Here is a 14,452-nt window from a genome sequence, read left to right as displayed (position 1 = left end):
CAAAGGCAAAGCACTCAGAAATGGTCCTTGGCAAATAGTGGCTGAAACATTCTAGTAATTAACATCCTTAAATATGAAACATTAACATTGCTGCTGTGTCATTTGTCTAACACGCGTCTCCTGAGCACCTTTCCAGGGGAGGCAGGACAGCTTGGAGCAGGTTAGAGCTCAAGCTGTCCTGGGCTCTAACGGGGGTTCAGTCCCAGGCTGAAACAGAGCTCCTTTCAGTGGAAGTCTGGCTCTAGGGCCTTCCTGAGGTCTTCACCACAACCCTCCCTCAAGGGCTGGGGGTGTGGCTCAGGGGTGGGAGGTGCTCGGAAATGACTGTAGCCTTGCTCTTCACTCTGCAAAGATGGGCCTGAAGCCTGGAACGTCTAGTCTCCCAGCTCCAGGCCCATGCCCTCCTGTCTCCATGGCACTTCTGGAGGAACTTACAAACCTTGGACTCCTCCCCCTTCTATCTTCTGAGTCAGCCTGACCAGATTGCTCTTCCTGACTATTTGAGCCCAGCACAAATCAGTCTGTACTGGGTCAAGGGTAGGCGTGTGCTTGAAGGGTAAGGGACCCAAGGTAGCCTCAGGAACAAGGCCCTCCTCAAGCTCCCCCTCCCCACAGGCCCCAAGGACCTTCACCTCAAAGCTCATTGTGTCTGTCCCAACAGGGCAGGGGAGCGGGCAGCTGAGCAATGCTGCCTCAGCTCCTATTCATCTCAGAGCCCAGGCAGTAGTGGGGGGATGCCCCCATGGACCCTGGCCCGCTCTCAGCCGGAGTCTCTGCTGAAATCCTGCGGGTGGGGTGAGGGGGCGGGGATGCTGAGGAGGCCCCAACAATAAAAGCCATCATCGACCACAGGTGCTTCCTGGATCCATCTTTTTGTCTGCCTGTTTTGAATTATCTTCCCAGCAGCTGCGACATCTCCTGGACCCTGGGAATCTGGGGTTGCCGTGGGGGCTGGGGGAGGACAGGCTTAGCTGATGGCCTTCTGTCCTTCAAGGAGAGAGAAATCCCTCACCCCTTTCATGCATGTAGAATGGAGTCGGGGGACAGACTCCCTTGGGCACCACCTCGCCTTTACAATTCTTGGGACCATGCCCAACATTCCCCGTGTCAGATGTCCCCAGCAGGAATTCCATGTAGACCACAGGGAGGAAAGAATAAAAGAGAGAGGACTGGAGGGTGTTTCCAGGCTGAAGGGTGTCTGTGCACCACTGTATGGAATATGGATTCCACACCACACACTTAATTGCACATCAGTGCCTGCTGCAGCCAGCTCCATTCCCTTGTGGGCAACATTAAAGAGAGGCCAGATCTGTGCCAGGCACTATGTTAAGACCTCATCCCTCATCTTCATGACAACCCTATGAAGTGACTAACTTCTGCTTATAGCCAGCAGCTGCTTAGACGCTTGTGTCCCTGTCCTTAGGTACACAGCCTGGAAGGTGCAGAGCCGGGGACTGAACCCACCTTAGAGCCCAGGACAGCTTGAGCTCTAACCTGCTCCAAGCTGTCCTGCCTCCCCTGAAAAGGTGCTCAGGAGATGTGTGTTAGACAAATGACACAGCAGCAATGTTAATATTTCATATTTAAGGATGTTAATTACTAGAATGTTACAGCCGCTATTTGCCAGGCACCATTTCTGAGTGCTTTGCCTTTGTTAACTCACAAAACCGTCGTGATGCAGCTATGAGGCACTGGCTGTAATATCCCCATTTTTCAGAGCGGGAGACTGAGGTACACCACATTACAAGTTAGGCAACTCGCCTCAGGCCCCTCAGCCAGAGCTGCTGAGTGAACAAGACCTTGACCAAGGTCAGATACGGAACCAGATGCCCACTCAGGGCTCACTCCTACTAGTCTGGGCTCAAATGTCACCAACAGGGACCAAACTGTCCTCCCTGCCAGCCCCCTCCCATGGCCCACACTGTCCCTTGTGACTCTGCTTTATTTTTTCCTCAGCAATTACCACTGTCTGACATCATGCACATTTTCCTCTCTGTCTCCTGCTTTAGAATATTAGCGCAAATAAGGCAGGGCCTTTGCCTATTTTGGTCACTATTGACATTCACTGCCTAGAAAGTTCCTGGTGCAGGGTAGATGCTTAATAAATATTTATTGTATCAGTATTGGGCTTCCCTTGTGGCTCAGCTGGTAAAGAATCTGCCTGCAATGCGGGAGACTTGGGTTCAATCCCTGGGTTGGGAAGATCCCCTGGAGAAGGAAAAGGATACCCACTCCAGGATTCTGGCCTGGAGAATTCCATGGACTGTATAGTCCATGGGGTCACAAAGAGTTGGAAACGACTGAGCAATTTTCACTTTCACACACTGAGTCAATAAATGAAAGCAGGAATCAAAGCTCTCTCTCTGACACTAGGCAATAGTTTTCCCGGGTGCCTCTCAGCAGGGCACCCTGGCACCTTCTCCTGCCACGACAACCCACCCACTGAGTTGTATGCCCTGTGACACGTGAATGACAGGCGCCAACACGCATGCCTCACCTACCATTGCCCCTTTCCAGCCCTGTCGCCGGGAGCCCTACACCTCCACCCGCGGGGACCTCGGGGAGCCTCTCCTCAGCGACCCCAGCTGCTGCCCTGCCCGCGGCCCCATCGGCGCCCCCCACCGCCCCACCGGAGGAGGAGGACCCAGCGCTGTCCCCACACCTGCTGCTCCCCGACAGCCTCAGCCAGCTGGAGGAGTTTGGACGGCAGAAGAAGTGGCTCAAGCGGCAGAACAAACACCAGCGGCCGCGGCAGTTCAGTGACCTCTGGGTGCGCATCGAGGACAGGTGAGCTGGGAGACAGGTCTGCGGGAGCTGGGCCTCTCTCTGGCCGGCCTACCTCAGACCCAGCAGGGTCGGACGCGCTGTTATCCACGAGTCCGGCTCTGAGGAAGCGTGGCGGGTGGGCGCTCGATCGGAATAGGCTCGTCCCGGGTTCATCCGGCAGGGTCTGCGGAGCATGCGCACACCTGACTTGTCAGTTTCCAGTTAAAGGTGAGTGAATAGCAGCTCCCTTCAGGTGCAGTGGACAAAACTCTGCTTTGCCCTTAGCTTTCCTGGAGGCACCTGGGGTGCACAGCAGGCCCCATTTGTCCCAGGGGCCAGAAGGTGAAAGTAGGAGGAAATGGAACAGGCTGGTTACATCAGAAGGCTGCGAGTTCCCTAGACCTGGGTGGATGGTCTGAGCAGCCAGCCTCTGCAGCGGGTCAGAGAGATGGCAGGTGAAGGCCGTGGGCTCCTTCTGAGGAGGGGCTGAGGGGTTTGTGATATCCTTGTTCAGGGCTGGCGGGTGCTGCAGTCGTCCTCTGTCCTCTGCCCGTGTCTCCCTGCAGCAATCCCTTGGCCTGTCTGTGCTCACAGCTCCTGCTGTAACCAAGACGCTGCCTTCCAACCTTCACCAGCAGGCCCAGCACTGGGTGGTCTCCCTAGATTCCACTTTGGGGCAGAAATCTCCACATCTGGTGAACAGTGTCCCCAGAGCAACCAGGACGTCCCAGGGAATGACCGCCGGGGCGGGCAGAGTCCTGCCCACCGTGGTAGCCCAGCGCTGGAGGTTGTGTGCCCAGCGCCGGACGTTGTGCCCAGTGCCAGGCCCTTGGAGACTCAGAGTCTCCACCCGGACCCTAAAGATCATTATCTGGGGTTTTCCTCAGCATCCCTAGATAGAATCTCCTCGGGCACTTGTTAAATGACACTCCAGGCCCCATTGTGGCCCTGATGTATGGGGACATGCTGCACTGGAACCAGAAAGCTGCTTGTTGAACGTGCGCTAGAGTCTTCTGAGCAGCTTTGGGAAACGTGGATCCAACTCTGAGTTTACCAATGGTGAGCCAAGGCCTGGGGTGGGGGCTTGTCCAGGGTTGCACAGGAATTCCCTTCAAGATCCTCCCTTAGCCAGGTCTCTGAGTCATAGACAGAAAGCTGACATAGTCCAGTCTACAGCCTTAAAGTGCAGCCTGTGCAATGTCTTAAAGAGCCTTCCAGCCAGTAAGAGTCGAGTCTATTGCTGATTTGGCCTATATTGGTTTCAGAGCGCCTGCCTTGGGTTGCTGGGAAACACGCTTCTTCAGGGGTCCCACGGGCCTGCCCTGCCCAAGGCGGGGTCACTGCTGTAGTTATATTGGCCTCGACACATTTGGCTCCTGTGCCGGCATGGTCTGCCTCCTTCAAACCAGGAACAAGAGCACAGCATTACCAAGAGCTGCTCCACAGCCCTGGAGAGGGCTCACGAGCCACCAGGGAGTGGCTGGCAGCCCATGAAACCTCCCAGTCAGGCCATTCACCCTGGGCCCCGATCAACCTGCCAGGTGACCAGACGTGGCCAGCAGTGGGTCTGGCCCTTGGGGTGACAGCAGGGAGGCTGGGCTGTCAACTCCAGCCACAGACCCCCAGCTCCTAACCATGTCTGAAAGGTAAATTTCAGCAAATAACTCCAAACGGTTTCCTTTTCACAAAATGTCGCTCTGGAATACAGAGCCTGGTTTCAGGAGAAGAAAACAGCTTTTCTTTGACTAGAGGGATCCCGTCTCAGTCCCAATAGATAAACTGTGGTTGGATAACTTTCTTCCATCTGGTTGGATTAGAGAAGAAGAGTTCCACCAACAGGCAGCCTGTTTGTTGCAGGTTTCTCTGCGTTACGGGGAAGCCAGCGCTGAGGTCCCCGAGGACCTAGATGCAAGAGCCCAGCTCCCGCCACTCCCAGGTCTCACCTTACCCACCCTCGTAGAGCTTCCAAGTTGGCCATTCTCCAAGAGGAAGCAGAGGAGGCCTCTCTGGAGGGGACCTGGAGTCCATTGCAGCCCTTTTGGCAGTACTGGGTTCCTTGGAGCGTTCATTCCATTCAGGGTTTTCTCAATTTGCTTCCCCCTCTGCCTGCAATGCAGGAGGCCCAGGTTCCATCCCTGGGTTGGGAAGATCCCCTGGAGGAGGGCATGGCAACCCACTCCAATCTTGCCTGGAGAATTCCACGGATAGAGGAGCCTGGTGGGCTACGGTCCATGGGGTCGCACAGTCAGACACGACTGAGCACAGAACAGTTGTCCACCCCCCTGGCTCCATCCTCCGCTCTCCATTCCCTCTGCCGGACCTCATCTTCCACCCGTGATCCTGAAGCGAGGTCCCCCTGGGTCTCCGGCCCCCAGTCACGCCCCGGCACAGCTCCCTCCTCAAGCCTGAGATTCTCAGAGCTTTCCCTTGCCGCCCATCCCTCACTGGGTACACTTGGATCCAGAGCTTCTGCCCTCCTCCTGTGAGACCCCTGGGGCGTCCTGGCTGAGCTGTGTGCTGCCCCCCAGCGGACTGTGCATGGCCCACCCCCACCTTTGTCCTTGCCTCTCTCTCTGAGGGGGAATGGGTGTGAGTGGACATTTGCTGAGTCCCTGCTGTGCCAGCTGCTTGCATCCATCACGACCCCCAGTCCTGTCAAGAGTCCTGGAAGTCAGCTTCGCTTGACTAAGGATGAAACTGACACTCAGTGAGATCAGGTAACTTGCCCAAGACCGTGTGTCAAATCAGGTTGTTGTTGCTGTTGTTGTTGTTAAGTCGGTCAGTCATGTCTGACTCTGTGATCCCATGGACTGCAGCACACCAGGCTTCCCTCTACTTGACCATCTCCCGGAGATTGCTCAAACTCATGTCCATTGGGTCGGTGATGCCATCCAACCATCTCATCCTCTGCGGTTCCCTTCTCCTCCTGCCTTCAGTCTTTCCCAGCATCAGGCTCTTTTCTAATGAAGTCGGCTCTTCACATCAAGTGGCCAAAGTATTGGAGTTTTAGCTTCAGTCCTTCCAATGAATATTCAGGATTCAAGTCAGGTAGGGAATCAGAAGCTGCAGCCAGGTCTGTCAGATGCTGAGTCACAGTCGTCCAGCACCATGCAGACGCCCCTGATGTCCTTGCCTGACCAGCGTCTCCCCCCTCCTCCCCTTCCTCCCCACATCATGTTCCCTGTGCCCCCCACCGCCCCGGCTCCCACAGCCCCCATCCTTACCCCACCCGCACCGTCCATGGGTGCCTCGGGTGCCCCTGTCCTGGCATGCTCTCACAGACAGCAGCTCCTCACTTGCGTCTAGGGTGGGAGGCCCTGGGGATCAGAGCTGGGTTGACTTTTCTGGGTCACCAGAGGCCTCATGAGCGTTTGCTGACCACATGCATGAGTCAGAGAAGCAGGGAAAGAGTGAGGAGGGGGCTGAAGAGCCCGACCAGGACTCCACCTGGAGCAGGCTGGCCTCCCCTCGCCCCTCATTACCCCAAATGTAAACACGATGAAGGAAGTTTAGAGAAGCAGCAGCTCGTGGCAGGATGATTTATGGGGACCCGAGGAAGGGGTGGGGCACGTGTCTGCAGATGGTTGAGCAGTCATGGTGGAGCGCTGTCAGGGAACCCCCTGCGTCTGTCAGCCGGATGGGGGGCAACAGGGCAGTGGCGTGACCAGCAGGGGGCAGGTCAGGGCGCAGTCGATTCCCACGCTGGCTCTGTGCAGGCCACTGCCCCGATCAGTCAGATCTGTGACAGTCCTCGTTTTCTCCTTTTGCACAGTCAGTGCCTGGGCTGTCCTCTGTAGGTCACACCAGCTCTGCTGTCTCCCAGTCCACTGCTGGGCCGCTGGGGTGTGTGTGTGTGCTCAGGTGTTGGGGGAGGGGGGGAGTTGGATAAATGAGGGAGCAGGGCGCTGGGACCGTCATGAGGGAGCAGGTGCAGGGTAGAGAGCATTTCCCAAGCTCTGGGCACAGCCGGAAGCCAAGCGCAGAGGTGGACGTCTGTATGTGGTGGACGCAGAGCCTTGTGGTGCCACCACACAGGAGGCGGGGGGCGGTGCAGGACACACATGAGCAGGGGGTCATTGGCCTCCTGGGCCTCGGTTTCCCCCCGAGGTTTGAGCAGATGGTCCAAGGCCCCGCAGAGGAGGAGAGAACTGTGTCCTCTTGCCCTGGAACGCTGGAGGGCTCTGCATACTTCCCACTGGTCTGCCAGCCTGCCCTGAGGTTCTCGAGCTCAGCTTTCTCGCAGCACAGCCAGGCTGTCTCCCGGGACTAGACAGGGTGCTCAGCGTCTCTTCATGATGCCAGGACCCCATCTGATCAGAGAACAAGATCACTCAGTGGATGGGAACATATATGAATTTGGGCAGCATCCCCAGCCCCTCCTCGTCCTTGCTCTGAGGCTTAGAGTAAAAAGATGGTGCTTATAGAGTGGTGAGCTGGCATTAGGCCACTGGTGACACTCAGGAACAGCTGTCCCCCCGTTGGTGGCTGACTCTCAGAGTCGGGTCTAGGGCACCACTCGCCCCGTCCCCCAGCGGGAAACGGCTCCTGGGCCATCAGTGCACCTCAGGCTTAAATGACCCCCTGGGTGAGCAGCACACAGTTAAACAAGAATGTGATGGCCATGTGCAGCGTGCCCAGCCCACGTCCAGTGCTGGTGGGGACTAGAGCAGGAAGAGCCTTGGATCGTGGCCGGGCAGGGGCTGCTCCCAGCTATGGTGCAGCTGAAAGAGCCCTGCAGCCACGGCCAGCCTGTCTGTGCCTGGCAGGGAATCCAGTCAGTGAGGGGAGGACGGTCGGGGACCCTGAGGGGTGAAGTGACCCAAGGAAGCTGAGAGGAAGGTGAAGGCAGTCCTGACAGAGAAGACCATGTGGCCTGGAGGCTGGCGTGGGCCTTAGATATCAGGACAGGGAGCTGTGGGCGTACCGGTCACTTTAGACCTCTGCCTGCATCTGCCCGGTCTGCCCAGATGGTTCCAGCCTGACCACATCGCGAGGGCCACACCAAGCCAGCAGGGCTGCCCATCAGCCAGGCCCTCATGCCTCCAGCTCTATCTCCCGTTTGTCTCCTTGGAGCCCTCTGAGGAGCCCACCTGCTTGTACTGCAAGAGAGCCACAGCCCCAGGACTCCCCAGACCCAGTCCCGGGTGGTTCTTAGGGACCCTCTAGTGCCAGGATGGGGGCCCTCCTCCAGGAAGCCCCACAGTGGGGCCTCAGGGAAGCCAGCTGCCACATCTCAGCCACCAGCCCTGCGTTCCTGTACATCATACCTTCCGCTTGTGCCTGTGATCCCACTTCTGGCTTCTACAGCTCGAAAACACTTTAAAGCCAAGGGTCTGTTTCTGCTCCTTCATTGTACACAGGGAAACTGAGGCCTCGAGGGCAGGACTTGCCCAAAGTCATGCAGGGGACAGGGACCTCGGGCTCTTGCCTTCACCCAGGCAGAGGGCCCTTGCCCACACCAGGGTCCCTGTCAGCTCTGAGCACACCCGGCCCTTGGATCCAGCCGTCTGCAGAGCCTGGGAACACTTGGGGTGTTTGGTTTGGCTTTGAGGCCGCTTTGCCATGAGACGATTTTCCCTAGCATGGGCCTGGGGCAGGGCTGGGATCTGGACTGGGGCCTGGGCTTTCTAAAGGGGGCCCAAGAGGTGGGGGCATCTGGAGAAGATTTCTGCCCACTGCGACACACACCCCCCAGCAACCTCACTCCATTTCCCTGGGACTCCTTCCAAACATATAAAACCCCTACTCAGGCTCCAAGAGGGAGCTTGCATCTTTGGTTTTCAAAGTGTGAAAGCAAATGCCTTTGGGTACCTTGTGAGACACAGTTTTCAAGATGTCTGTTTGTCTTCCTTCTTACAGGGGGGCTGGCTGCAGCCAGCCTTGGTTCCCATTCTGGGCATCTCAGGTGGCAGCCCAGCCTCCCTTCTGAGGCCAGCCTTCCTGGCTTCTTGATCTGAAAAAATAGGGCAGCAGCTGGGAGGGACTTTTCCCTAGAAGAGAAAGGGAGGGAAGGGGCTGTGGTAGTGGCCCTGCTGGGTATATGCAAGATCCCCTCCGAGGGCTGAGACCGCAGGAGGCGTCCTCTCTGACCCTGGCAAGCCTCCATCCGCAGGTGTGTGAGGTCTCGACAGGAAGCACCACGCTTCACTCCCAGGCTCTCCATCTCCCCAGTTAGGGATGGCACCTCAGCCCACCTGCGGCTGGGGAGGCAGACAGTCCATTGCACATCTTCAGGCTCAGTTTCCCCATCTTGGAAATGGGAATAATGAGATGACATATGTATAGCATGGAGCACAGCATCCGCCAGCGTACAGGAAGTACTCCATACATGGAGGACGCTATTAGTGACAGAGATGAACACACAAATGTCATAATCATGCTAAAAACAGCCAAGGCCATACAGCAGTCCCAGTGTACCAGGCATTGTTTTGTACATAATGCCTCACGTACAAAACCCACTCAAGCCTCATGTGCAGAACTGCCAATGGCAGCGTGAGCAGTGAGAAATATGAAAGGCTTCATAGGAGCGTCAACTCTTCCAGGGGTCTTGGGGCTTGGAGGACAGATCAAAGAGGTGAGGGGACATGGAATCAGGCCTTCAAAGGTGAGTCAGAAAATGGCAGGACATTAGATGTGGCTGGGGAGGGTAGTGTTCCTGAGAGAGCCCGGGAAGGGGAGGTCAGCCCACACCAAATCATGTGAGAGGTCTCAGGTGCTCCGAAGGCTGGCACAGGGTGTGAGGCAGGACAGGCCAGACTTGGGGGGTGGTCATAAGGAGCATCCGAAGCCGTCTGCCCCCTCTTTCTTGTGCCACCCACAGAGTCTCTGTCCAGAAACACCTTCCTGCCATCCATGGTACATGTGCACCCTCCTCTCCTGATTAGGTCTCTGGGAATTTCTAAAGACAGGAACACACAGGTAACAACTGTAGAGTCCAGGGTGAGAAGATGTGGTGGGTTCCTGCAGCCACAGCATGACTCGGAGTAGAACAGAGATGGAGGGTCAGGGCAGAGAGTGATAAGCCCCTTCACTGCCGAGTACACACACTGATCAGAAGTCCCGATCCATGTACAGACAAGGATGTGCTTGAAACCCATGGGCTCCTCTGCCCATCCCCCACCCCCCACCGAGGCTAAGCCAGGGTGGGTGAGAGGGTCTGGCTGGGACAGAGATGAGGCTGGGCTGCAGCAGTGATGGTTACAGGGCTCAGCACGTGAGAACACAGCCAAGATGGCACAGGGACTCCTGGCTGATCTGGGGCGTAAGCAGCCCATCAGGGAGAGGGGTAAGCACTGGGGAGCCAGCAGTGTTCTATAGGGAGGAGGCTTCCTGTTCTGCAGACAGCCACAGAGGGGCAGGCTCCCTGCCAAGCTGTCAGCTGCTAGAGAGCACCCACTAGGCGCCCAGTTCAGATCCCGTCCCTGCTGTGTGTCCTGGAGCGAGTTATTAATGCTTACCCTCTTTGTGACTCTGTTTCTTCACAAGTAAAATGGGATAATGTTCTTGCCTGCTTCATAGTGCTGTCTTGAGGATTAGCAGTGCCCTACTGATGCTGGGAAAGATTGAGGGCAGAAGGAAAAGAGGGCGTCAGAGGATGAGATGGCTGGATGGCATCACTGATGCAATGGACATGAACCTGGGCAAACTTGGGAGATGGTGAGGGACAGGAGGCCTGGTGTGCTACAGTCCATGGGTGGCAAAGAGGTGGACACGACCGGGTGACTGAACAGCAGCCGCGTGCTGGCACAGCTGTCGCAGGCCCCTTAGTGAGTAAGTGCTCTTCTCGCCACTGGAGATGCCCTCAGCCATAAGCAAGCTGGCCTCGCCGCCTTCACAGCGCCACCCCGTCTGCGAAGCCATCCTGGCTCCACACTGGGCTGGGGCCTCTCTGCATGTCCCTGGCCTTTCCCTCCCAGCCTTGACCTGCTAGGCCGATGGGGCTTGTCAGATCCTCCACCTGCATCTCCATCTGCCTTCTGCTGCCTGGGGCTGCACAGGGCAGGGGTAGGTCCATCACCTGTGGGGTCCAGTGCTTTCCTTTATCCGGAGCCCTCTCCCTCTTGGTCTCTCTTTGTTACGCCTCCCTCCTTGTCCTGTGTCCTCCCCAGTCCCTGCCTTGCTCTCTGCCCCTGTCTTTCTTCATCATTTCCTATCTCCCCCGGACCTGAGCTGGTAACCTGGTCCCGGCCCCCCTCCCTCCCCTCCGCTTCCCAGTTCCACCAAGTGCTGGCCTCGGCCCGCCAATTCCTTCGGTACTTCACCTCTTTTTATTTCTCGGTCTCACTCTCTTGTCTCTGTCCTTCCATGTCTCTTTCACTTGGGCTCTCTTGAGCCAGGAACCTCACCTGTGACCTCCCAAACTGGCTTCTGTTTTGATCAGTTCATGAGTGATCACCTTCACCAACACTCTCTGTGATTGTGCAGAGTGAGGTCACCAGGGTTGCTGCCCCCAGAGGCACCGCCCCACTCCCTCTCTGAGCTGGCCTTGTGGAGCCTCAGTTTTCTCATCTGGTGAGACCGAGGAACATTTGTTTTGAGGACCAGAGATTCTGCTGGTAGTGAAGTGTAGACTCCTGGTAGGTGCTCAGTTAACAGTGGCTGCTGTTTGTGTACTGTTTTTCCTGTTTGTTTCAGGCTGGGAGGGGAGGGCAGCAGGAAGCCCAGGGCCCCTGCGTACCTAAGTGTGAGGGCTGCCTGCCGCAGTGTGGCTCCAGATGGATCTCTCCCAAAACACTTCACTGCTTTCTGCCCGGGACTCAGTTCTCTTGAGTGGTTACACTGGAGGCTGGCTGTGTGGCTCTGGGCTGCTCACGTTCCATGTCTGAGCCCTCTGTTTCCCTCTCCATTTTATGAGGGAAGAAAACCCAGATTGAACAGAAAGTTGGATCTGAACTCTAAGATGACAGCCCAGGACAAGGCTATTGAGCGGCCGTCCCACATTCCATGTATCTCTCTCCCTCCAGCACCACAGCCTCGCCACCCCCACAGCCCTTCCAGACCACGCACAGCTCCGGGACCGCCAAGCCCCCCTTCCAGCTCTCCGACCCACTCCAGCAGCAGGAAGAGCCGGCACCCGCCAGCAGCTCAGCGCCCGGCCGCTCCCTGGCCGCCCTGGGCTTGCTCCCTGCCACTGCTGCCAGCATAGTAGCCTCCTCCCTGCTGCACACCCTCGGACCCTCCTGACCTCGGCCACATGCCTGCCCGGAGCAGAGAAAGAAGCCAGAGAAACCGACGGGAAGGCCTGCAGCCGCACCCACTGCCCCTGCCACCCTCCAGGGGTGCTTGACACCTCTCGGGCAGTCCAGATGGGATCCGTTAAAACACTAGAGCTTTATTGTACCTGACTTACATCTTCTTTTTTGTAGAAGGATCTTAATTTCCCATAGTGCTATGGGGCTCTTTTGTAAAATATGTGTCCATATTAAAAAAGAAAAATGTATTTATTCTACTGATAAAACTATTTTTATGTGGCCGATGTTAATAACTAGCCCCATCACCAACCCAGGAGGTGAACCCAGGTTGCCAGGACAACTGCGCCCGTGCAGGGACTGTGGCTTTGAACTGGCTAGCTCCTGGATCAGTGGAGTCCTCCAGCATGCCGGTTTGGCTTCTCCCACCGTGGGGTCCTCAGAGGGAGAGGCAGGCAGACAGGCTTAGCTTTTGTGAAACTGGACTTGGGAGCCAGAGATGTGAACGCTGACGGTCCTTCCTTCCCCTGGATGCATCCTGGGGCTGGGAAGGTACTTTAGGAAAGAGAATGCTGCTATTTTGAAAACCCTGAGTGTCTGTGAACTGGCCCTCCAGAACTCTTGGTAAGTGTTCCGACCAAAGCACTGGGGTGGGGGAAGGGCTGTTGGCGCTGAGGGAGGTGGTCCCCCCAGCCCCAAGTGACAGATGGTTAAACTGAGATGGTTAAACTCACCAAAGAGAAGAAGGCGGTTGCCCAAGGTCACAAAGCAAGTGGGAGATCCGGGGTGTGAGTCTAGACTCCCCCTGTTCTGGCTGGTATCATTAATCCATCTCGGCTTATAGGAGAGGCTGTTGAAGTCATGACCAAATGGAGTGAGCTGAGCCAAAGGACAGGAGCACAGAAGTGCAGTTTTAGAGACAGGGCCTCTAGGAATTCCATGGTAACGATACTCATAATGAGAGCTGCCATTAGCCCAAAGTCTGGCAGGCATTTTGCACACTCACTTTATCACGGATCCTCACGCCAGTTCTGTGAGATGTGATTGTCCCCATTTCACAGATGAGGAAACTGAGCCCCTGGACGAGATAAAGGGGGACTTGTTCCGTGTTCCCCAGCCAGCACCTGGCCCTAGATCAGGGTGACTCAAAAGCAACACTTGTCTCTTGGACCATGTCTGTCAGGTTCTCTGTGCAGAGGAAAGTTCCAAGGTAGGCAGATCTCACCAAATGGGCCAGCACACGCTTCTTACTGCAGCCAAAGAGACCGCTTGGCTACAGTCATCATGTTGGTCCCTCCAGCCAAAGGGCTCTGGCAGCAGGCTCTGCCACGTGTCCCATGCCCCAACTTGTCTTATCCTGGAGCCAATGAGAGGCTTTCCTGCCAAGTCAGTGAAGCTGGAGGATAGTTGTGATGGGCCTGCAGAGACAGAGCAGCCAAACGGGGGCAGGCAGGCCACCGAGACTCAGAGAAGCTGACCAGCTCCTCTGTCCCCAGGGTGACAGCCAAGAATACAGAGGGCCCAGGTTGGCTGCGTCCCAGCCCTGGACCCTCACTGAGCTGGCAGCTCATTAGTTGCAGAGTCCTGGAACGCAAGAGTGGAAAGGGCCCTCATTCAACAGAAAAGAACAGTGAGAAGATAGGCCCAGAGAGGCGAGGTACTTCCCCAAGGCTGCACAGCTGGGCAGGCATGCTGACGCTAGCTCAGTGTTCCTCAGCGACGCCACACCATGGGCTTCCCTAGCAGGCCTGGTAGTGTCTGATTAGCATCAGTGCTATTGTGCCCAGCCTGGCAGCTGCCTCCTATCTGAGACAGTAGGGTTCTGGGCAACTCATTGGATGGTCAGAAGCCCCAGGGGCATCTTGGCAGGCAGCTGAATTCTTTTCAGTTCTGACCCAAATGAATATGTTTGAACTTGAGACCTGGCAGGAGCCCTGAGCTCTGCTCCACAGGGTCCAGCCAGCCCCGTGGGTACCACACTGTAAACTGAACTTGACCCCGGCCAAGGCTGGAGTCCATTTATCCTTGGCAGAAATGTGACTTCCTATTTCTGAGCCGGAAGGGGCTTAGCTGACTTTTAAAGCAGGCTCAGAAGGCCTGTTGGACATCAAATAGATGGCGCGGAGTGCTATTTGGATGAGATAAGTGTAAAGGAATTAGAAACACAGAGGCCAGATTTCCCTCTGTTCAGGGCAGAGTGTGGCATGAGATGTATTGAGATGGAGCCCGAGGTTAATTAGAGATGAAGCACTTGGTAAACAGTCCAAGCACCTGACCGCATGCCCAGATCTGTGCCAGGCATGGGGCCAAAGAGGTAAATTAATGCAGTGTGTGATTATCAAACACACACAGTGCCAGGCTCTGCGCTGGGGCCAAATCTAGCCACCTTTCTTGGCCTAGAGAAGTTCATCATCAAAAGGCAACAAGCAACCCAATCCCAGGTTCTTAGGAGGAACTTTACAGGTCAGTCTGTCCAGGCCCCTGACCACAGGCAGGTT

General features: G+C 56.3%; 1 protein-coding gene across 1 annotated transcript in view; it reads left to right on the top strand.

Annotated features, from left to right (window-relative positions):
• The window catches only part of TRABD2B (TraB domain containing 2B), a 221,041-nt gene extending 208,836 nt beyond the window's left edge, over window positions 1-12,205 (top strand). Inside the window, exons 6-7 of the mRNA XM_018043936.1 lie at window positions 2,518-2,787; window positions 11,730-12,205. Of these exons, the coding sequence (XP_017899425.1) occupies window positions 2,518-2,787; window positions 11,730-11,949 (490 nt within the window). The 3' untranslated portion in view covers window positions 11,950-12,205. The remainder of the gene's footprint in view (window positions 1-2,517; window positions 2,788-11,729) is intronic.

The sequence above is a fragment of the Capra hircus genome, chromosome 3, assembly GCF_001704415.2.
Source record: "Capra hircus breed San Clemente chromosome 3, ASM170441v1, whole genome shotgun sequence".
Classification (NCBI taxonomy): Eukaryota; Metazoa; Chordata; class Mammalia; order Artiodactyla; family Bovidae; genus Capra; species Capra hircus.
Note: the sequence above shows the minus strand (reverse complement) of the source record. Positions and strands in the feature narration are given on the sequence as shown.